Below are 25,389 nucleotides of genomic sequence, written 5' to 3' on the forward strand. Positions count from 1 at the left end.
TGTAAAATAATGGATTACAGTAAGTGCTGATCTGCTTCTGACAACCGCGACTATATGAACAATAACATCTAGAGCGATGACGTAAGATCTTAGCATTTGTTTGCGATTAAATAATTCTCGGCTCCATTATACAGATTATTAGAACTTTTTACATTTAGAAATTAATAATTGTTCTGTTCTTTCTTTATGATTGACGAAACGAGGCGCAATGTCAAATGCGATCGTTTAAATACGACGCACGTCAGACGCAAGCGCTCTTACAAGACGTAAAACGTACAATGTACAAATTACATACCATTTATTACATATCACTTATAAATAAATAATGCGTAACGAAGTGGAGGGACCCCGGCAAAAACCTGTCGCGATACGAACCGGACCCGTTGCCGGTGATAAACTCCCGGAAGACAGCTCTAGGTACATTCAGGTATAGTTTATAAATTATTAATGTTTGTTCTCTGGAAACGAGACGGCTTTTTGCCTCGATTATAAGGCGCCCTTATGCGGCGAGGTATGCGCGGACGGGTTCTGTTTAATGCGTATTGCGCGGCACGATAATTTAGTGGGCCAGTCTTCGGATACGCGGACAATGACGACTTTCAGATGTGTGATTTATTTACGAACGTTTTATGTAGAATTCGTTGAATGTATGCGAGTTTATATGTACATACAAAATCGTATGTAGCCTCATGAGGTATACGAATGAATATATGCGGTTCATTTGTGAAGTTTCAAACTAAAATTTACATGTAAAGGTAGATTGACTTTTCTGTTTTTTATTGTTCTGTATGTAAATACAATGAAACTTTGTACTTACAAGCAAACCAATCATCATTTATTGTTTAATGCTAATCTTTGTTATTTATGTTAATAATAATAGTTTTGACCCACTACGTAGCCAAAGATTACTAGTTAGGAATAGTCAAATATGTTGGATATTAATAATCTCTGGGGTAGATTTAGTTGAGTGGATTTATTGGTAGTAGGTCGTATAATAACCTCGCCCGCCCGCCTGATTAAATACTACCTATTTTTGCCGTAAGTCGAGCTTTCTGTGTTGAAGTCGACTAAATAATAAAATTCGATAAAAATAATCAAATCAATGTAATTGCCTTATAGATATTAGTCACTGTGTTAGAAGCTAGCAAGCTACATTGGAATAATCCTCGCGCAGCTACCTCGTACGTTCTGCTTTCAATAGGAAAGAAAAAATACAGAACTACAATTAGAAGGAATATGCTGGAGCCCTATTACGGAGAGGTCTGTATTCTTATGAATTTAAGTGTTCTAAAAGAATTTCTCCAACCATGTTTGAGCAATCCTGTGAATAGGTATCTCGATCCTCTGTTAATTTTTACTCTGGTATGAAATTTATATTAAAATATTGTATTGTAATAACAATACTAGTTATTATCATTAATATTATTATATATTAAAGTGTAGAATAGTATTTTTAGAAATGTCGACGAAACATTTAAATAAATAATAGAGCATAATATTAGTGAATTTGCGTTTGATCATTGAGAAGACACTGTGGGGTTAGGAAAAAAAATTTGAAGGAAATAATTTAAGTTTAAGAAGAAGAAAATACGTATTTACCCCAAATAAGTCAAATTCGTAGAAATAGTAGAGACATGCTGAAGGTCATGGATGCAGTCGTCACACGTTCATTACAGGGAGTATTGGAGGAGACATGAGCTGTAACTACAGTATCGGATGGTGTAATAACTTTATCAATTTTAATTTGTCATCAACGTCTAATTTTGTTAACACGAGGTGGGCTGTGAGCTTGTCAACCCATATAAGCAATAAAAAAAATCAAAAAATTTAAAATAATTAACACAAAAAACTTGCTCACGGACATTTTACAGATAGCTTTTTGACAAAAAATGCTATCATTTCCGCCAGGAAAAATATACCAAACGTGTTTTTATAATTAAATTTGCTATTAACAATATATATACAATATAATTCAATATATGTAACAATGTATTTATGTATATTCATCTAACAACACAATAAAAAGTCCAATTAATCATCGGCTCGACGAAATTTAGGTGACCGGTTGGGAACCAAGTAAATTTTTTGTAGAATTTCACTTTTGATCTTTTCATGAGCATCCGTGAGATGCAACGAACGATTTTGTGGCTGGCCGTGATGGAGCCTCGTTGTTGCGCTCCACCACGCTCCGTCGGAGAAGCGGGCATCGAATTGGCAACAATATGGGCATTGCCACGTTAGTATATATTCGTCAATAATAAAATATAAAAAAAAACTTAATTTCGATATTAATAGAATTGAGATTTCGACCTAATGTGATTGAATTAAGATTTCAATCACATTAGGTCGGAAGTTGAATTGGCTAATTTAATACAGGTGACCAAATCTATGGTCTTTCTTTTGTTGAACTGCAATAACGAAAGCTTATCTTTTGTTTTGTTTATTTTTTCCACTGTTATCATTGTTTCGCCTTTAGATTAATTTGTTTTAAGCCGTATAGGCAGACTAGCATACGACCCACCTAATGGTGAGTGGTTACCGTTGTTAATTCACTAAATCCTAGAATAAGTAGAGAAAATTAATGCAGTTTTTTTATTTTGATTTAGAAGAAAATATAGAAACATCGCACCTGAAATTACATATTGCAAATATTTCTAGATCTTGCTACGTAAATATAGTTACATATAATAGTCGGTAAAGTTTTTTTAAAACAATATATTTTCTGTAAATATTCTGATATAGACCATCGAGCTTTCCATAAATGGGCTCAGTTGGATTCGCGAAATGATCCTTCGGAGGCAGTTGTTGGATTTTTGAAAGTTGACATTTCAATAATATTTAGAGGAGACAGCCAGATTTTGCCATCTGTTGATAATTATGAAAAAGTCGAAGAGTGAGTATATATACACGAAATGATTTATTTTTTATTTTGGTGGCGCATCTGGTTTTCAGTGGTCACCGGAGTTCATAGAGATCAACAACGTAAATGGCACCCCTCTTGAGACATGAGTTCTAAAGTCTCAGTTTTTTAGTAGAACCCTTCAAAACGAAATGCATTAATGAGTCGTGGAAGAAATAGGCACGTTGGTGTTGGTATCTACTCTTGGGGGCTTACAAGATGCGCTACCACCAGAAAATAAGGTAACATTATAAATTTCACATTTCAAGGCTTCTCATGTCTACCCGGGTCTGTACCCTCTCCAGATGAGAAAGTGAGCGGTGGTATATTGCACAGATTCGACTTAATTTCCCGCTATCAGCTTTCATTGTCTTTGCCGTTAAATAAATTTAGCTTGTTTTAGTTAGATAATCGAATTTTCAATTTAATATCTCGATTTAGAAGTAATAGATAGTGATGTATTGGAAAACTGTTGGTATAGAGCGGGGACGATAGAACGTGCCAACAACCCAAGACTGTGCTTAAGTCCAGATCCAAATGGAGAAAGAAAAGACGACTAGTTCGCAGCAGTTGTTGATTTGCAAACTTTAAAATAAAAAGAACACGATAACAGGGATGATATTGAACGTTTTCTTTTAGCAATCTCCTGTTGCCGTCAGGTTCGGAACAGCAGCGAGCTAATTTTTCAATTACAATTCATGGAGCTTTCGGTCTTCCCGCTACTACTACTACCGGTGGCGAAAAGCGATTCGGAAAACCACCTAGTGCATATGTCAGGATATCGTTTTGCGGTATTGGGGTTTGTGAACTTTTTCTTGTAACTCGTGAATTTTGATTAATGAAATAAATTGGCATTAAAATGCTGTAGCAAATTTGTGATTTACTTAGCAAATAAAGTTAAGTTTATCAAATGAGATGAAGCTAATAAAAAAAACGAAAAGTACCTTTAAAATGTCAAGTATCTAAAGGATTTTTACGGCGAATATATTCCACTGAAAAAGTGAAGAGATAGAGTCTTCTGTCTTAGAAAATAAAACTGTTGAGTATTAAATATGTAAATGTATAATATATGCTTCTGACGCATTTTAAATTATTACTAATATAGGCAAGAACAGCAGTACAGCAACGCACACATTGTCCAGTATATAATGAACGAATCAGCATAGTTGAAATGTTTCCGAACATGTGTCAAATCATATACTTTGAAGTTTATTCAGCTGAGAGTTGCCTCAAAGTTATAGCTAGGACGTCATTGAATTTGCGATTGTTATCCCACGACGGTGAAAAAGGTGATTTAACTATTATTTTCATACCAAAATCCTTTGTTTCTTTTTTCAGTATAATATGATAAGGCTAAAAGGCAAGAAGCTCTTAAACAATACTTGATTTAGAGGGTCATCTCAGTATAGTTCTTTCCCCTGCGTTTTCTGATAGTTTATGAGGTGTTGAAGATAGCCGTCAGTAGAGAGCAGGGTAGTCGTATATTCCCGTTCGATAGACCAATACAATTGAGACTTCGTAATCAGGTCTGTGAGTGTTGTAGAATCCCTATCAGGTTTTAATGACCAGTTTAATACGAGACACAGCTAAAGCGATCTGCCCAAATTAACTATTGCTGACTGAATGGTATTTAAAAATGTAACCTTTTTATTATGACGCTTATAATGTATTTATAATACACTAGCTGTACCCGACTGCTTTGATGAGCATTTAAATTATTTCTCACCCCCACAAAGATTCTCATCATTAACGCCCCCGCAAATGGTGTAGGGAGTCCAACACTCATATAAATATGAGCCTATCCATTAAGTACATGTATTTTCTACATGGATACTAAGTTTCAAGTCAATCGGGTGCATGGTTCAGTAGTTATAACGGAACATCCGTAAAAACCACTGTAGATTTATATATTAGTATAGATAAGAGAAGAAAACAAAGTAGCGTTTTTTGATTAGTCAAATATCACTAGACCCTATTTACAGGGTTTTTGCCCACGTTTGGACCGTCCTTGTTGCCAATGTACGACGATTTATCAACACAAACCGTGGCCACCACGAACGATAGCCCCTTCTACCGAGGTTCCTTACTGGTTTCATTAAAAACGACTGTACCTTATTATGAGAAGCCCGTGAAGAGTAAAATTGTAGAGCCAGTGGCAAATTTGAAGCTGGTACGAATTACTTTTTCTTTATTAACGCATTGGCATATAGCAATTTGAGAGCAACTAAATTTATATATTATATTTACTATTGTAATGTATTACAGTAATGTAATATATTATACCAGCTGACCCGGCAGACTTCGTAGTGTCTTAATCGGTAAATAAAATACCTAAAATTTGTATAAAATAAACTTAAAACAAATAAAAGGAATCCGTCCGACGGGGGACACATCAAAGGAAAAACAAAATTGTTATTTTTATTTAATTCCGAGCATTTTCATATTTATCTACCTTTTAAACCTTCTCTGGACTTCCACAACTAATTCAAGACCAAAATTAGCCAAATCGGTCCAGCCGTTCTCGAGTTTTGGCGAGACTAACGAACAGCAATTCATTTTTCCTAGATGATGACCGATTTGATTTTTTTTCGATAACGCCATCTTGGTTAGTTTCCCTCAATTAAGAAAAATAGTCTTATGATTCGCCAATAGATGTCGGGAAGATTTGAAGACACGAATAAAACAAAATTTTCTGAAAATAAAATATCGTAGTATATCGATTTATCGCCCCCGAAATACAGGGAGGGGGTATACTAAATTTTATGAAAATCGTTGGAGCCATTTCCGAGATTCAGATTATACATATATATAGTTATATTAATATACAAGAATTGCTCGTTTAAAGGTATAAGATTTAAATAGATTTTATAATTTAATTTAATTCTTATTAAATATGAGATTCCCAAATTCTAAGGAAAACTTATGGCCTATTGAAGAATTCTGTGTAATGTGTCCATTATTTGAAGTATCACTACTTGATCGTCGAATTGTTGGGAAGTATTGTGGTGTTGCTATTACCGTTGGAGACTTTTCTACAAGCAGTCCGGGAGATCGAGGTTATTATTTATGTTCAATATAAATAATATCAATTTAATGTAAACTGATATTCATTGATAGCTTTGTTTGTTTCAGAATTTGAGACTTTGTGGAATGAGATTCGTAAGTTGAATTTGTTTACGGGTTTTTTTTTTAGTTGATTGCTCTAATGATTTTTGTTTTTTTGTTAAAAGGATCTAGAAAACTCCACTACACAGGACCTTTAGATGTAATCAAAACTAGTCCAGTTTATGGACATTTGGATTTTTCGAACGCATTTCCAGTTTTACAGCTAGCCACCCGACTTCCTGACTTGAGATCCAATATGTACAGAAATAATGTCATTAAAGAAATCATCATGGACCTGGTATTTATTTTCGTTTAGGAAATTCTTAAATACATAACTATGTTGTTAATGATAAAATCGGGTCAACGCCATCGCGTCCCTTGATCGCTTTTACTGGTGGTAGGATCTTTTGTGAGTCCGCGTGGGTAGGTACCACCGCCCTGCCTATTTCTGCCGTGAAACAGTAATGCGTTTCGGTTTGAAAGGTGGGGCAGTCGTTGTAACTATCCTGAGATACCTTAGAACTAATATCACAAGGAGGGTGGCGCATTTACGTTGCAGTTGTCTATGGGCTTCAGTAACCACTTATCACTAGGTGGGCTGTGAGCTCGTCCACCTATCTAAGCAATAAAAAAAGCATAGGATTATATATGATGTAAGAGCAATTATATATGAGAATTATAGGATTGGATATTATTGAAAGTATTGATTTTTTAGGAAAGGTAAAATTAGTTTCAACTTTGAACCTATATCTCACGGGGAAATGGTGCCATTTCCACTTCAATATTACAGCTGTCTGATTTTGGATACCACTAGGTATTCCTAAAGTAATGTCAAATTGCGTTGTCTTGTTTGGTTCACAAAAATACAATAACAAAACTAGTACAAATTTATTCTAATAAACAATAGCCTTATTATAAAAAAATGTGTAAACAAAAATTTGAAATAATATCGAAAATTTATGTTCATTTGAAAGTATCCCTAATATCGAATTACTATTGACTTTACAGGAATATAGCTTATCTCAAATTGAAAAAAGATATAAAACAATGAAATCGTCAAATCCACAAGAATTTATATGTGAACTCAATAACGCACTAGATAAATTAGTTGGAGGACTTAAACATTTTCTAGAGACAGTGAAAGAAAGTTCTTGTGAACATAAGACAGAGTTGGATCAGAAACTTCTGAAGTTACAGGAGGATGCTATTGTACGTCATAGTAATTGTAAAGGGTATTATTGGTATGTAGGATTTGAGGAAACTCGGGAAAATTACGACGATGGGCATTCTGACTTGAGTGTCTTAGTAGAATATCAGATGCGTTACACTATTTTGAGACTTTCTGTAAATGAGCAGGTAGCGGTAGACAGCGACTTGGCTCTGCCCCTGGCATTGCTGAAGTCCATGGGCGACGGTAACCACTCACCATCAGGTGGGGGTCGTATGCTCGTCTACCTACAAGGGCAATAAAAAGAAAAAAGAAAAAAGTTGTTTAGATTTTGTTACTTTTTTCAAACTATTTTCAATACTGTCCTAAGATAGCACTACAATAAACTAGCAATTGACTCATTTGACATACATAATTTATATACCAACGTGACCATTATTCGAGCGGCTTTGTATTTAAAAATGATATTCACCATTTGTTTTTTGTCCTAATTAATAATACTAGCGGTCCCGCAGTAGTCGAAATTCGAGTATAATTAATTGGTATTGTAAGTTTGTACACTATTATGATTGTATTTTATACTTCTATAATCACAAATTTCGCCAAGGCTACACTATAAAAAAAATTAATAAAGACAAACAATATTTAATCTATTCTCAATTTGACCACGAACGTCAAGAACAAAAGTTTGACACTAAATAGTATGCATGCGTGTGTGCGTCAAATACATGGTATGTAGTGTGTGTAATGTTTTCTTTATTGATTTAATGTATTTCTTATGCATTATTTAAAAAAAATATTAGCATTGTGCACTTCTTCTCTATATTCTCTATAAGTGTAGAAAATTTCATACTCCTCCGTCCGCGCAATTTTCGTAAAAAGGGATACAAAGTTTTTGCTTCACGTATTAATATATAGATATTTAAAATTGCTATATTTCATGGTTTGTTATTATAGGTAAACTTAAATTTTAAAATTTCCAAGAGAATTTATGGTGACTCAACTACTGGTATGATTAGATCCACTGAGAAAATTTATACTTTTGGTTCTAAAAAAGAATTCAAGGCACTGCTGGCAGAGAGCAAATCAATGGCAGAAAGCTTAAGAAGTTTGATACCCAAGGTAAGTTTTCAATTTACGATTAACGCAATCGTTTATTATTATGTAATTTAATATGTAAGTTATCGATAATAATTTATATCGATTCATGACAATAATTAGTACGTAAAGTTACTTGATGGTCAAATATAGGCTCAAGAGCTTATAGAACAATTTAAAAATTCATAATTGTTAAAATATTTCGGAAAGGCCAGTTTTAAAGCTACGATACTCATTGTATTTTGAGTTTATTAATTTATTCCTTCAAAGATTACAAACAGCCACACAGATTCAAAAGACAATATTGCTGCCCAATTTTTCTCGCAGCACAATTAAGAAATCAGCGGATCCATAATAAAATATAAAAATAATAACTTGAATAAATTATGTACCTCTATACATTGCTAGATAACAATGTGATATGTCGCTTGACATAATATTCATTATAATTAATTACATGAATAACTTAACAACTTAACTTGGCATTACATATTGGCATTTAATTCATAAACTCATTTTTTCAGTTTTATATCAATCAATTATAAAATAATCAAAACAATTTTGTTGAATATCGACTAATCAACAAAACTTTGACAAAATTGTTTTTATTAACATGTAAATTCAAGGTTTTTCCAGATTTTAAACAAAATCGTACTCATCGATGATCATAAGAACATAACGTTTTTAAATACTCAATAAAATAATGCAATGGGTCCGAACTTGAGTTAATCAAACCCTTGCTAGAGTGAGAGCTCAGTGACACTGTATTATTTGCAATGTCACTGGAAATGCGTAATTGGCAAATTTTATATTGATAGAATCATTAGAAAAATGTCTTATAAATAAAACCGTAGTTTTAGCATTCTATAAGTCATGTATAAATATTTCATCTAAATTTATAATCTAACAATCCTGTCTATAAATCTCTAGATTCCAGAACCTTGGCCAGATATTGTGGTCTGGCTTCTGAATGGGGGCTCGAGAGTCGCTTACAAAAAAATATCGCCAGCGGATGTAATTCATTCTGTCGTGCCTGAAGAAGCAGGACAAAAATGTGGATGTATACACACGATATATTTTCAGGTCTGTTTTATTGGAAGCCATTGACGGCAAAACGAGACAAATTTATTTTATCCGCAATAATAATTTGAAAAACATAAAGCATTCCAAATTTGTTCTTATGACACTTAGTCCATAGTGACACTTTGTCCATAGTGACACTTAGTCCATAGTGCCCACCCGCTCAGTTTCTCACAGGATCTTCTCAGTGGATCGTGATTCCCATCCGATAGCAGTTATATTTGCGAAGCAGCAGTAACTGCCTGCTCTATTAGATAGACAGTTGTTATCAAAGCCCTCTCCTGGCTGAGGCTTCGAGCCAATCCGTCCTAATAATAAGGCCCTTGAACCAATAGCAATTTCTCAATCTTCAAAGAAATATATCTTATATGACATGTGTGACCATAGGAGCAGACTTCTTTAAAGATTAAAGTCATATAGGAAATACTACACAAACAAACTGAAACATTATTTATTATGTAATAGATATGATGTGTTGAGCATTAACTGTATTTTGTTTTTAAATCAAAACGCCGCTAATTGCATAAATGTGCTATGAACGAGTTTTCGGAGGATTGTTTTTGGAGAAGTTCTTGATCTTTCTTGCGACTATATGTAGACTAGTTTGTCCATTTACTAAGAATTATCTCGAAAATTCAGCCTACATTATATTTTATAGCCCTTAAAGTGTCCGTATCATTGCGATTCTACTGGAACTTGTTCGTGTATCGTCGGTAAGCTTGAAATGCTTATGTGGATGGGTCTTTTCAAACAAATAAAAAGCTTTGATGGGCATCTACCTGATGGCTACAAGATGAAAGTAAAGAATTATGACATGGGTATAAAGACGACTTCGATGGTAAGAATTACCTACGTATATAGAAAAAATCGATCAAGTTTCTCCATTATAATCATTTTTATTTATTTTATATAATGATGGATACTGAGAAAAAGTTTAAAGTGGGAATGCCTAATTCATTTATGTTAGAAATAGGAAGGGTTTTTGTAGTAACAGTAGGAGTTTGGTAGTAACGATCAGATTCTGTGACTAAAATGTTCGACCTTATGTTTCTAAGTGGGTGGTGGAAAACGCATTGTGATGTCTACGGACTCCGATAACCATTTTAGGCCAGGTATGGCATGAGCTTGTCACCTACGCAATAAGAAATGAAAAAAAAACAATATAAGCCTTAGCTTTGATAACAATGCTATCTCATATCTGCCAACCGCAAATGCACATAATATGTAGCTTACATCTTCGGATAAATTGAAAAGTTACTCGTAAGAGGCCAATTTTGAGGTAGCACTTCTGGCATGAAAGGCATGCATGATAAAGCTTGGACTACCAGGACATCGGGCTCGAAGCAAATGAAAGTCGACCCACTTAATATTTACAACATGTCTCTACCAATTAATTCCAAAAAACCCTCTTCACGTTTGAAGAGAGTAAACGATATGCATAGTTTCCGAAATTTTACAAGAATATATTTCAACATCTATGCTACCAGTCTCACGGTTGCTTTAGGAATTTTATGAAATAATAAATTTAAAATTTTAAGGACACTATATTTTGAATATCAGGCGTTTCTTTTCAGAGCAGAAATGCACTCAAGCTTCCTAAGCGTATTCCATTCGTATCAATGTTATTGATTTGATTGACGTCAATTCCAGATGTTGGAATGCAGAGCATTTATTTATCAAGCCAAATTCGACTGTACAGATCGTTTTGAAATGGACTATACGTTTGCGAGGATCAATATACTTAATTCAACACAAGAAACGAACGTAGGTTGCGACTCGCCTGTTCATAAATGACTCGTTAAAAATACTTGTTTTTTATATACTGTTGTTAATAATTTGAAAAATCAATACTTGTAAAGGTTAAAGAAAAAACGTTGTCACCAATCTGGAATCAAGTTTTGAGAATCTACAAAATGGTTTTGATGAGCCCACAGCGGTTAATGAAAAGTCCACCGCTGCTTCTAATTGAAATCTTCGATACTGATTTAGCTGTAAGATAATAAATACTACTTTCATTATCTTTACTATATAATATACTATTAAATTATTATATCTATTGTTATTATTAAAAATAATTTAATAATTTTATTATCGCAAAAATGGATTTTTAATTACGTACGTAATCAGTGATTTTATTTATTTTAGGGTAATTTTGGTCTTATAGGTAGATCGGAAATAACTCCAGCTGTAGATGAAAGGCAGGGTTATGAATATGCGCCTAATCTTGAGTGGTTTAAGATTCATAATGGAATGGAATGTACAGGACAGATTTTGATGTCGGTGCAGTTGATTCAGGTAAATCTTGGCCTGTAAAATTCATTTTAGATAAAGAGTCTTGATGAATATTTTAAGCACTTATTTTTGTTGTCTACGCCTCTAGTCATAGCAGCACTTCATTAGGCATTTCTATATTTATTGAATTGATAGAAATGACAAAATAAACTACTACCGTAAATATTTTATTGTACAATAAATTATAAAACAGATATTTTTCTAATTTCCTTATTTTAAGGTCCCAGAGACTGTAATGAGGACAACTATTTACGGCTCAACAGATGCAACGTATTGTGCGACTGGTGTACAGGACTTGGATCAAAACTGTGAAAAAATGGAGAAACTTCCTACGCATCTCATTCCCGAATCGAGTAGTTATAAGTAAGGTATATCTTGTTGGTTTAGTTATTTTCTGTAATGACAGGTATTACATGCAGCTTTCCGTATTTTACAGGGTCGATATCTATTGGTGGGGCCTAAGGAACGTCACCATCACTAAAAAGCCATGTATGGTGTTTGAAATGGAAACGACCACGATAAAATCCGATGTTATTGTTAACGAAAAATCTATTTGTAATTTTCCTAATGGTAGGATTAGTCAAATATTTGAAGGCATCGTCACTAAAGAGTTCTGTCCGCCTTTATTTTTGAAGCTTTACGAAACGAGCACTTTTGGTAGAACTGTTTTCTTGGGAAGTAATATGGTGCAAAATCCTATGAAATACTTTGTGAATTGGATGTCGCATAATGACAGAGAGCTGTCATTAAGGAGTGCATCACTTTCTTCTGCGAATCTATATCAAGGTACCTAATATAGCATGTTAATGTAACACACATACACATCGTTTGAAATTCAATTTTTAACATCAATAAATCTTTTTTTATTTATTGCTTAGTTGGGTGGACGAGCTCACAGCCCACCTGGTGTTAAGTGGTAACTGGAGCCCATAGACATTTACAACGTAAACGCGCCACCCACCTTGAGATATAAGTTCTAAGGTCTCAGTATAGTTGCAACGGCTGCCCCACCCTTCAAACCGAAACGCATTACATAATAATTAATTTAATAATTAATAGGCAGGGTGGTGGTACCTACCCGTGTGGACTCACAAGAGGTCCTACCACCAGTACATTTTTTATACCAAAACCTATGTTAAGATATGATGTCGACATATTTTAAATAGTCCCCTTGCATATTTTAAAGCCATGTAATATAATCTGAAACGAAAGGTGAGGGATAATATTGTAGATTAAGCTAATTCTGATCCAAAATTTATAACTGAAATGTATGTTTTAGTAAATTCTATCTTAAGTTCGGAGAATCAAACAAATTACGTGTCGAGCTGTAAAAAGAGCATATATAGTAAAACGAAAAACATAACTGTACAAACTCCAATTAAAGTTTCGAAATGGAAAAGGATATTCTGCACCAAAGAGCCCGACGAAGAAGAATACACCTTACTTCCTATGTTCGATAAATATGATCGTGACAACGTTAATTTTGGAAAAATAACTAAACGTGACGTCTGTAACTGGTGGAGCAAATTTTTAAAATCACAAAAGGTGAAATGTTTTATAGTCCTATTACTGAAATTACTGTCATTTTGCACCTTAATTATATATCGTTTTTATTGACTCGCTTTCTCGTTGGCTGTTCTCACGAAGCTTGGTGATTAATTTTAAGACCACTTTTTTTTATTGATATAAGACGCTTATCAAACTTATTTACTTTTTAGTGCATTTTATACATTCTGTACGTTTTTCTTTTTGTTAATTATTTATATTGTCCATAAACAGGATAACGATCTACCCTACACCGAGGACAGTACCAGATTTTTCAGTGAAATAAAGGTAATTTTAGGGTAATTTTTTAATGTGTAGTCTTTTAGGTCGCGCCTTTCTTTTAGCTTATAACGTTCTGAAAGGATATTTAACTTTTGGTAACCTGGATGAAATTAAGTCCACAATAACCTCAGAATTTGGAGCCCTCATACATAGATTCCTAGTCGTTACGCTCTCGACAGAGTGATCAGGATGTAGTATGAGGGGGCAGTCTTGATAATCCTCACGATGTCCCATAATCAACCTCTGCTCAATACAATCCTACTGCACTTAGTTAAGCAGCTTACGGATATCACAACGTGAATGTTGTCATTCACCTTGAGATGTGATCATTTTAGATCTAACCTAATTTATTAAAGTTGAATAGAGCAGTACTTAAGGGGATACTCCTTTAGCAACTAAAATTAACGACTTATTTGATAAAATTCAGGTATACGATGCAGAATTGGAGAAACAACCAGAGTTTTCAAAGTTCAAAGACTGGTGTTCCACTTTCAAACTGTACAATGGAAATAAAACAGGAATTCCGGAAAAAGACGATCAAATATTCTGTGGATATCTCAAAGCTGGTATCGCTATATACAAGTGGCCACCACCCGAAAATACTAAATCAGTCAGTACCGGAGGCGTAGATTTAGGGAAAGGGTTTGTTTTTTATTTTTGAAATGTAATCCGATCGTTGTGTTAATATAAAGTTTCAATTTAGAATCGTACGTTATGCTCGCGATATATGAGAGAAGTTTTTGTTTCTAAATCTAATGCAGTACAAAATTTGCACGGTTAAGATCATAGATCATTAACCCGAATACGGAAAAAAAATTACTACAATAATGACAAACTGACTACAATATAAAATTACAATCTGAAAATTTTACATGGGTTATTAGTGGCTATCCCATTTTTCAATTCGAACCCCCCTAGACCATACTGAACACACGTGATTGGTAAGTATAATAATAGCCTATTTTATCATTAATAAACATGTTACAGTTTTCTTTCTAATTTCAGCTATTTTTCGAACTATCCTTCGAATGAAGCTGCTAAGGTTTTGGTGCGAGTGTACCTCGTTAGTGCTACGAATTTATCAGTCAAAAGTTTTATTGGTCAAACTTGTACCTATGCAACCGTTAATTGCGGTAAAAAAGAGCTCGGAAATAGACACAGCTCCATTGCGAGTAGCACAAATCCGATTTTTGGAACGTGAGTTTCACGAAAAATAATATTCTAGGCGACTTATTCTAGCAATAGCTCCAATGGTTTAATTTAAGTGATTCTGGAGTGAGTTCGGTAGTGAATTGTCTATATCCTCACCGAATGAATGTCCGGATTAAAAAGTAGAAATGCCTTACCTTCGACCTCATGCTTTATTAGAGATCCAGCGTTCTCCTTATTCTTCGCTGACTACTCAAACCATATGGACATTAAGTTTGTATGCTCAGATTAAATGCAACTCGAGACATTTATTTGAAGTCTGAAGTTCATTTGAATTCTGGTGATCGGAATATTTTGTTTAAAAGTATTGTGAAGATTGCGTAATTAATTTTAAATGTTGTGTATATTGCGTACATTATGGGGACTATCATTGGCAAAGACAGAACGTCTTCAGGCTCGGTGGAGCGACGACTACGAAAGGTGGCTGGCAAGAGCTGGAAATCCGAGGAGCCGGTCAGTAGCGTGCAATTGGAGAGGCCTATGTCCAGCAGTGGACTACTATAGGCTGATGATGATGATGGTTTTAAATGTCATCTCAGCATTGTATAGATAGATGAACCAGCTCACAGCTCTTGTACCTTAAAGTGGCCACCGGAGCTCATATACATTGCAATGTGAATACTGCCACTCACGGCGATACGAAATATCTCACCCGAAACAAAGCATATGATTAGATAGCAAATAGGAAGAATCGTGTTCTCTATTCGCTCAATCTTACAATATTCTCTGCCACTAGTAACTTTTTTTTCACGTTTTTAATCAACAACCCAAATCATTTTTACAGGATGTACGAATTACGCTGTGTCTTTCCAGAGGATTACCTCCTCACGGTGTCTGTTTATAGCAAGGATTCTTCTTCGTTATCTGATGAACTGATAGGCTCAAGCTCCATTGATTTAGAAGATCGTTTTTATTCAAAACACAGAGCTTGTATTGGTCTCGCCGCAGAGTATAACCTGTAAGATTTTATTAGTAGCTTATTAGTAGTACGCTCATATTGACGCAACGATTAGTTGATTATGGTCACCATTTCAAACCGGCAAAGTGGTAATGGCAATGGCTGTGAAGTTTTTTTTTTATTGCCTTTGTAGGCAGACGAACATACGGTCCACCTGATGGTGAGTGGTTACCGTCGCTTATGAATGTCAGCAATGCCAGAAGCAGAGCCAAGCCACTGCCTACCGAGCAGCCAGTATATCGCCTATTTTTTTCTGACGACCAATTATCATTTAGGGGATCAATAAAGTCGTACATTCCCAGCTTTTTACAACAACGTTCGTCCTTTATAAATAAAAACATAATCTGTACATATGACCGATGGCATTTAATATTTTCAGAACCGGTCCTTTGAGGTGGCGTGATTTTCGGAAACCTTCCGCAATTCTTGAAGAGCTCTGTTTAAAAAATCACATCCCACCTCCGTTTTTCCTTGATGCGTCTACATTATTCATAAATGGGGTTGAATACAAAGATAATAGTGGATTTGGTAATTAGTTTTTTGTAAGTTACTTACCAATAAGGTGGTTAAATTTATATTATTGATGATTCCTAGTGTCTCCGATATTGAAATAGGTGACATGCAGGACGTCTTAATGTTATAACTTACTTCATTCGTTGTGTCTTACTGTAAACCCTATACATAACAAAGGTAGAGTTTTAGATCGGCTTTTAGATAAATCTATATAACGAATTAATTGAAAATATGAATCTGTGATACATGAATTCCAGGATATCTTCCAATCCAGCATTTTCTCGAACGCATCTGTTCATCGTGGTAGGAAAGATAAAGAGCTTCACTTTGTTAAAGTAATTTAGAGCAATTTCCTGCATAACTTGTCCATAGGTTCTTCATCTGGTTCAATAGCAGATCGAAAAGAAAACATATGTCTTAGCATACTTCACAAATGGCATACTCTACCAATCATTGGACATCATTTAGTTCCGGAGCATGTAGAAACTAGGTCACTATTTAACCCCGAAAAACTGGGATTTGAGCAGGTATATTTTATATTCACTGTCTTGAATGAACTGGTAATATTATTTTTTTAATACGGTGAATATGAAAATCCTTTAATTTACCTAAAGAGCAATTGCCGCTCAATTCATTGTTAATGTAGGTTATTAATTGGCAAATCATGAACCCTCGTTGATCCAATTTTCTTAAAGTCGTTTTATTAATTTTAAAATCTAGCGAAACCATGACAATTTTATCCCAGTCTCAAGCTTTTTACCCTGAAGTGAACTTTGGTAGAATGATGGTTCTTTTCTATTTCTTCTTTAGTAGAGTCACATTGAAAGCAGGCCAGTAGAGCTTATTTGATTAATTACAATCTGTACAATAATTTTATTTTGCTGTTTTTTCTCGAGCTGCTTTAATGCTCACAAATAATACGTTGGTTTGTTTATGGAAAAACTATGTGGCATGAAACAGGAATGTCAACTGAAACGCTACGAGAATAATTTGTAGTATTGTAATGGAATCGAAACAAAGAAACATCGTACCTTTAGAACTGAAATGGCTTAACTAAACATTTTAGCAATATGAGATTTACACTTCGAACAACTTATATCTTCTTCTATATCGTTCCCTCACTACTGAGGATCGCGACCACATGCGACGTACTTCCAATGTGCTCGATCATGGGTGGCATGGACAGCATGGTACAGACTACCACCGAGTGCTTCTCTTGCCAGATCTGACCATCTGGCTGGTGTTCTGCCCACGGCGCGCTTGCCTTCTATTCGACCCGTAACTATGAGCTTCTCTAATTCATGTCTGGGAGACCGCATGATGTGTCCGAAGAAGCTCATAACACGTTCCCGGCAGATGGAAGAGAGCCTTTTTCGGATGTCTAGCTGCCTTAGAATGGACTCGTTATACAACTTATATACATATATTCTATCAGTTAATATAATTAATTTTTTTTATTCAAAATTAAACTTACATTTTAGCCTAGAAAAGGTTAAAGTGTACTTTCTGTCACTTTTAAATCAAGTGCATACTTTAAACTTTAAGGCTTAAAATATTAAAATCGTAACTGAAAATTTACAATAGTTCAGTAAAATTTTTGGCGTTTTCCAAAAAACAAGAATATATTGGATTAGGCCACTTCAATTCTAAAGGTGCGATATATAGTTACAATTTCCAGATATAATTTGATTACTTTACTAAATTCACTAGTAGCGTTCGGTGTATTGATTTACCTTACATATGATAGTTTCAAAAAAATAATTTCTAGGGAAAGATTCAGATGTGGGTAGATATTTATCCTATGGAAAATGGTGTGTATATTCCACCGCCGGTCAACATTGAACCTCAGAAAGTCGAAGATTATGCACTGAAAGCTATTATCCGACAAGTTAAGCTTTTTCGTTTCAAGGACCAGAAAATTAAAGTCCCTAAAAATATTCAGATTCAGTGGTTAGTGAATTGAATGTTTCTTTTGTTATATTACCTCTAATACTAATCGATATTTGATAATAAGTGATTAGTAAAAAGTATTATGCTGTCATTTGAAACAGTTTAATCTTTAAAAAAAAATGGACATAGTAAACTCTCTGCTTTCGTTAGTTAGCTTTCTATATTACACTGGTGGTAGGACCTCTTGTGAGTCCCCGCGGGTAAGTACCACCACCGTGCCTATTTCTGCCGTGAGGCAGTAATGCGTTTCGGTTGGAAGGGTAGGGCAGCCGTTGTAACTATACTGAGATCTTAGAACTTATATCTCAAGATGGGTGACGCATTTACGTTGTAGATGTCTATGGGCTCCAGTAACCACTTAACACCAGGTGGGCTGTGAGCTCGTTCAACCATCTGAGCAATAAAAAAAAAAGTTTTTATGTAGCATTTTTGAATATTTTATTAGATGTCAGCGTTTATTTATTTATTTATTTGTAAATTAGAACATAGTCTAAACCGTTAACTGCTTTTAGTTGGATAGGGAATACGAATCGAACTGAAAAGGGAGACATACAGAGTTCCCAGGCAGAGTTCTATCTTAATTGGCAAATAATGTTTCCAATTCATTACCATCCGTCTTTGGCCAAGGTAAAATAATGAAAATCATATCGTTATATTATTATATCAATCGATGCATAGAATACAGACAATACTCGTACAAGCAGTATAATTAAGTGTGTCTGTGTACATCCAACGGCCGTCTGGTGTAGTAGTAAGTGACATGGTCACTACACATGGGGGTCGCCGGTTCGAATCCCGTCAGGGGAAGATATTTGTATGATAAATATAAAATGTATTTTCCAGGGTTATGGATATATATTATATATATGTATGTGTACAATAAAAATCTTACATTTATTTCCGTTATATTGGCGTGATTGTTAGTAAATATAAACTTATTTATTTATTATTGACACACCAAATCAAAATGATAGAAATAGGGTTACTAAAAGATAATAGAACATAAACAAGTATTTTTTTTAAATTATTTGTTTGTTTGTTCGTGAACAGTTTAACAAATTTTCATGTAGTTTTCACACATTGACAGATACTAATTTGTAGAAGAAAAAAATATGTCTTTTTTTCAATGACTTTTTTGTGTTATGATTAATAATTTTATCACTGCGATTGTAACTATGTATGCTTTCTTACATTTAACGCCTGAACAACTGAACCGAGTTTGACGAAAATGAAAGTTTTCCGACCAAGTTTGTTTTCAGTTGGTTAACAAAGAGAGAGACCCGTTTACTGAGTTTGAAGAATATTCATTGCCCATTTTTGAAATTCGTATCTTAGAAGAGGACATTGAAAATGAAAACAACGTAATAGGTATGATCTCTAAAATACGATGGACTACTGCAATATGGTTCATATTAAAATAAAATACATGTTAGTTACTTTTATTCAGTTACTTTACAAGTGTATCACATTCTGAAAACGAAAATTGATTGAGAATAGTTTGTTTGAGCTTTCTTTGCTTGTTTGAGTTTGAGATGCAGCAGTTTAATTGTATCCATAGAATTGCCGACGTGCATGACCAATTTATGACGGTAAGGCCCTGCAATCAGATAGGTATTCCATACCAATAATAAACAAATACTAATAAAATAAACAGGTCGTCTCTCGACCGGGACTTTGAGGAAAATCACTTTAAACTAAACAGTCTAGTTAAAGTCCCATTAAACACCAGGTGGAAATGAGCCCATCTTTATATATAATTACTTTATTGTACGTGTGTATGTCACTGAACTCCTAAACGGCTGGACCGATTTGAATGAAGTTTTGTGTATGCACTCATTCATTTCATTTATTTTGTGTATGCAGGACAACGTCTGCCGGGTCCGCTAATTCATTTATAAAGTACTCATAGTACAGGAAAACTTAAATTGAGGCCTAATCTTGGGCGATTTGTCACTGATTATTTATTATTACTATCCTAACATTTAGATGCGATGAAAATTGTAATCATACTAATTCTCATAGCGTTGTGATTTTATGTTAATCAGTTTTATATTATATCATCAGCTTCGTTGTCATTAAATTTGAATAATATGCCACAAGGAGCATTATCAGCTCAGTCACTTAGTAAAGCTTCGGAAGGATCCAGAAGGGTACATCTGTTTTCATCAAGATCTGTTAGAGGCTGGTGGCCTTTGACGTCAACTGATGAGACTCCCGAAAACGGAACAAATGTCGTAAGTTTTATAGCCAATTTTATGGACATTAAATAATATTAGGTATTTAAATAATATTTAAATAATATTAGTCAACCAAAGGCAGTGCAGAGTAAATAGTGGTAGGCGCAATGAAATTTATATTAAATTTCAAGTACATACAAAAAAAAATACATAACATACATAAGCGTAAATAACGGATATAAAATGATTTTTAACTACATCTTTAAAATCTTTCTCCCATACAAATACATATATACATAAACTTACATACATACATATTATTATATAGGTAATAGCTTATACAGTATTCACAGGAATATGTTAATAAATTCACTTAGCAAATAACTTCAACTTCATAAATTCATAATATATTTATTAAGCTTCATGCAAATTAATTTAAAGCATTCTCAACTAATCAACCAAAGATTATGCAGTAAATAACGTAGCAGATGGATTGCTTGGTAAATTAAACGAAAGATATACGTTATATCTTTTTTATATAATATATAAATATTAATCATAATTTTTTTATAAATAAACCTAATACATGATATATATTACATGGATATTACTTTTGAAGGTCATTATATCATTTTACATGTCTCAGATCTATTTTCTATTACCGTTCTGTGGATTCATGCAACATTTAAATGTTTTGATAGCCAAATCATTCAATTATACAGTAAGCAACAAGCGTCAAAAAGGTTTCTCTTGCTAATTGAGTTTCGATCGAACGTGCATTGTGACGAACGCTTTCAGGTTCGGTTGCTTCTGTCTAGTCGTCTACGCCTTTATATTGACACGATTATTGTTTAACTAGAGTTAGGATATATTGTTAGATCGCACGATTATGTACCACGATCATGCCAATTTCTGCCGAGAAACAGGTATGAAAGATCGTTGTACATGCGATACTTCGCATCTTCCAATGTGGCTGGTGGCATAAGACTCGTCATATCTATGGGCTCCGATAGCCACTTCAAATCTGATGAGCCGTGAGATCGTCTAGCCGTCTATTAAATAAATAAACACTAAGCTATTCCTAGTATATGGCGTATTCTAAATCAACTTCGTGGCAGTTCTCGATTCTGAGCGTTCGTATTTTCTAAGTCCTAGTGTTTTAATCTACTTTAAAAAAAGCTAGACGCTAATGTGGAAATAACGGCGTAGGGAAGATCTTCCACCGAGCGTGTGATATTGCTCGATAGACCAATGGTCCGAACGTTGTTGTTCGGAATATATTTAAATGCAAGTTTATCTTGAAAATGACGTAAGAGAGATTCAGGCATCTGTCAAATACCTTGTGTTCTATGATGGCTATCGTCACACTAACAGATATGAATAATGTTACGTTTTTAAACTACTTCTTCAATGACTAACAGAATATTATTAGTATGCTAATTTTTAACAAAAATCTTTCTCGTAGGGCATTATAAACATGGAATTGAATTTGTCGCCACTGGAAACGGCCGTTGTGATGTCCGTCATGCAAGAGCCTTTGTCTCCACAACAACCAAGGTATCAATCTATATTTTCTTGACGTTAGACACGAGGTGGAATAGATAAGGCTTCAGTATTCATATCGATAACTCTAAACTCCTTTATTTCTAATACTCTGAAGGCTGTGACTATTTTTTTTTTTAATTTATTTATGTATTGTATCAAAACCTAGCTGCGGCACAACACTAGGATTACCATCTAGCTTAATAAGGCTAATCCTCCTCTTCCTTGCGTCGATAAACCTCAATGCTGAAGGTCGTGGCCTCATGAGGCTTTCTTGGGAAAATACACGTGGTGGGGTCCCGCGTCCTTCCACGGTAGTGCATTTGGAAGAGACTTAGTTCCTCAAGGCCGCTGAAGCCTTATTTGGGTCCGGCTAATTAACCGCCGTCAGATATTCGGCGTTGACTGTTTTACGGTGGAAAGGTCGAACTCCAACTCAACGCTCTCCTATCTCAATCGGGCTTGGGACCGGCATTGGCAGAGTTAAAGGGTAAATCAGAGGGTTAAATAAGGCTAATAAGCATCTAGCTCTGAATAGGCATAATTTTGCCTAATTCTAAATACCCTGTTAGATATGTATGATTCTAGAATATCCATAAAATGTTTAGGTAATAATGATTTAAGTTTAAATACAAGGCCTTCGTGCCATACTATGTCAAAAGCTTGAGCTACGTCTGGGAAGTTGATAACAATTTTATTGATAAAATTTATAGTATAGTATAGTATAGTATAGTATAGTATAGTATAGTATAGTATAGTATAGTATAGTATAGTATAGTATAGTATAGTATAGTATAGTATAGTATAGTATAGTATAGTATAGTATAGTATAGTATAGTATAGTATAGTATAGTATAGTATAGTATAGTATAGTATAGTATACTATAGTATAGTATAGTATAGTATACTATAGTATACTATAGTATAATTGATAATAATATGGTTGGCTTCAAGTTTGCTCTGACGGCGTGTGTCATGTCTCTGGATATACTGAAGCAAAATCGGTCGTAAGAGACCGCAATGTATTTGACAGAAAATTCTTATATTTTTCAGGCACCAAGAACGAAACGATAATTCAAATATTATTTCGAATCTCGAAGCATTCTTTCGCACCGGCAAGATAGAATATGTGGTTGTCGGCGTTATAATTTTATTCACTTTCATACTGATTGTGTTTTATTTCGATTTGGCTAGAAATTTTCACATATTTTTCTTTGATTGAGCTTCTTAGTCCCTTAAAAGCGTAATGGGGAATTCCACTGAATTTTCATATTTAGTAATATTAGCTATTAAGTTTTCTATGCAGTGTTATATGTGTTGGCGTTTTCTTTGTGGCCATTTATACCGCTCTGATTTAGTTAAACAAGAAAGCCAATTTTTAGTGATCTATCAATCCAATCATTATTTTTATTTTAATCCAATATAGAGTTAATATTATATTAACAAACTGCATTGTTTTATTTTCACTACCTGGTTATTATTCTGTTATTAATATAATAATATACCTACAGAAATCATTGTCTTTAGTCATGTCGGTCAATCCCAGTACCTGCTGAAACTAGTCGGATACAAAATAAATTTATTAATATATTTTTTTAATTAAACTTGATATTCAATGTAAAGTACCGAAATATTTAATCAAATTCAGAAATTGATTTACTTTATTTCAAGAAAATATTAATTTGTATAGTGCCATGTTTATTTCTATCAAAGCGCCATCTTTGTTTTGTGTAGTGAACGTCTTGTGTGTTCCAGGCACACATCCTGTCCAAATACCTTACTGGTTTTTGTGTAGATGGCGTGAGCTAAAATTATTTTTGAACAATCTAGAATATTTTTTAACTAAAGAGTACCTAATTTGGGTACGAATATAAAGAAAGTTAGGTTTTGTTGATTCTAAGTTTCGCAAAAAAATATTTTACATTACAATACTCTGATTGTATGATAACAACAATATGTATTGGTTGTTCAATTGATGAACGAAAAAGTCAATAATAATGGCTCTATAACGGTCACCATTGACTGTAATGCTCTGACCAGCATGGTTTTTTATAAAAGTACTGACCAATGATTCCACCAGCCCATAAAGCACATCAAACAGTCAGTTTTTCTGGATTAAATATATACATATGTTAATTATATCTGGCCGTTCGGATTGTCGATAATCCCATTCTCACGGATCGTTTGGAGCCTCTGGGTCTGCGAAGGGACTTCGGTTCCCTCTGTATTTTATACCGCATGTTCCATGGGGAGTGCTCTGAGGAATTGTTCAAGATGATACCAACGTCTCGTTTTTATCATCGCACCGCCCGCCACCGGAGTAGAGTTCATCGATACTACCTGGAGCCACTGGGGTCATCCACAGTTCGTTTCCAGAGATCTTTTTTGCCACGTACCATCCGGCTATGGAATGAGCTCCACTCCACGGTGTTTCCCGAGCGCTATGACATGTCCTTCTTCAAACGAGGCTTGTGGAGAGTATTAAGCGGTAGGCAGCGGCTTGGCTCTGCCCCTGGCATTGCTGAAGTCCATGGGCGACGGTAACCACTCACCATCAGGTGGGCCGCATGCTCGTCTGCCTACAAAGGCAATAAAAAAAATAAAAAGATTAGTTCTAGAAGTCTATCGGCTCCGGTAACCACTTAACACCAGGTGGGCCGTGAGATCGTCCACCAAACTAAGCAATAAAAATAAATAAAAAATAAACCTGAGGATTATCATCGCTTCAATTACGGCAGTTTTGTTGTTTACGTATAAATTCAAACAAAAGTGACCTTTATCGCAAACCAAAATTCGCTTATGAAAATGCTTTCGTTTATGTGATCGTGTGGCTTCAATTCTTGCACGAGTTTTACTTGACTTACCGATTTGTCTTCTGAGCAGAGTTCATCACTATTGACAGATTGCCTTCTGAATTTATCCCCAGCGCGTTTACATAGATCATTTTTGGCTTGTAGCATCCGTGTATGGAACAAACTCTGCTTCACATCCTACCCGAGGGCTAAAGCATGTCTGCAACACACTCACCATTACGAGAGTTTAGCTGCCTTCCTAGGAAATATAAATATATTTTTCAAATTAGGCCATATAATCAGAATCTCCTCAGAATCGCGGTCCACCAACATACCCGATCCTGTAGACCGAATGGTAAACAGTCGATGTCGCCCAAAACACGTTATTACGGATCCTCCCGATCCATTATAGGTGCTTTTAGATACCACAAGCACCGGTCACCGTCCTCGTCGAACCCATCGCTTGCGACGAAGGGCTCGACGAGCGAATTAACCCATAGACACAGCCCCCTGAGTTTCTCGCCGAATCTTCTCAGTGGGTCGCGTTTCCAATCCGGTGGTAGATCCTGCGAAGCACTGCTCTTGCTAGGGTCACTGTTAGCATCATTCCAGCTTGAGCCCTGTGAGAAAAAGCGGTCCACTAATACGTAAGCGCTTTGGTTGCTGTTTAAGCAATCAATCGATTAATGGTAATTGTTAGGAAACGCAATGTCGAGCGATTGTTATTACAATGTATTTATTTTCACATCATTTACGAGTACATTATAACACTTATCGTT

At 34.7% G+C, this 25,389-nt stretch overlaps 1 protein-coding gene across 5 annotated transcripts; it reads left to right on the forward strand.

The window, feature by feature from the left end:
* Positions 1 to 221: 221 nt before the first annotated feature.
* Positions 222 to 23,265, forward strand: LOC101743859 (otoferlin). Of its 5 annotated transcripts, none has more exons than XM_021352372.3 (32): positions 222 to 427; positions 1,120 to 1,260; positions 2,092 to 2,236; positions 2,743 to 2,893; positions 3,539 to 3,698; positions 4,005 to 4,188; positions 4,882 to 5,069; positions 5,814 to 5,955; positions 6,032 to 6,058; positions 6,130 to 6,302; positions 7,013 to 7,213; positions 8,130 to 8,294; positions 9,201 to 9,353; positions 10,009 to 10,188; positions 11,001 to 11,114; positions 11,210 to 11,341; positions 11,496 to 11,645; positions 11,863 to 12,005; positions 12,079 to 12,428; positions 12,922 to 13,187; positions 13,422 to 13,475; positions 13,897 to 14,111; positions 14,475 to 14,666; positions 15,463 to 15,636; positions 16,016 to 16,164; positions 16,522 to 16,676; positions 17,918 to 18,099; positions 18,612 to 18,726; positions 19,359 to 19,467; positions 20,164 to 20,333; positions 21,742 to 21,833; positions 22,872 to 23,265. In XM_021352372.3, exons 1-32 carry the CDS (start codon positions 326 to 328, stop codon positions 23,038 to 23,040), a joined length of 5,043 nt encoding a protein of 1,680 aa, XP_021208047.2. In that variant the 5' UTR covers positions 222 to 325; the 3' UTR covers positions 23,041 to 23,265. The 5 variants fall into 5 exon arrangements, with proteins under 5 accessions (XP_021208047.2, XP_037870091.1, XP_062533076.1 ...); XM_062677092.1 differs by having other exon boundaries at positions 276 to 417; XM_062677094.1 differs by lacking the exon at positions 222 to 427 and adding an exon at positions 1,458 to 1,719.
* The last annotated feature ends 2,124 nt before the right edge of the window (positions 23,266 to 25,389 follow it).

Source organism: Bombyx mori, chromosome 1 (genome assembly GCF_030269925.1).
Source record: "Bombyx mori chromosome 1, ASM3026992v2".
NCBI classification, from domain to species: Eukaryota; Metazoa; Arthropoda; class Insecta; order Lepidoptera; family Bombycidae; genus Bombyx; species Bombyx mori.

Excerpts from the sequence above, each read along its gene's own strand:
- LOC101743859 (XM_021352372.3), top strand. The coding sequence starts at position 326 with ATGCGTAACGAAGTGGAGGGACCCCGGCAAAAACCTGTCGCGATACGA. Across the intron at positions 12,006-12,078 it reads CCCGAATCGAGTAGTTATAA|GGTCGATATCTATTGGTGGG; the intron begins GTAAGGTATATC and ends CGTATTTTACAG. Across the intron at positions 13,476-13,896 it reads GATTTTTCAGTGAAATAAAG|GTATACGATGCAGAATTGGA; the intron begins GTAATTTTAGGG and ends GATAAAATTCAG.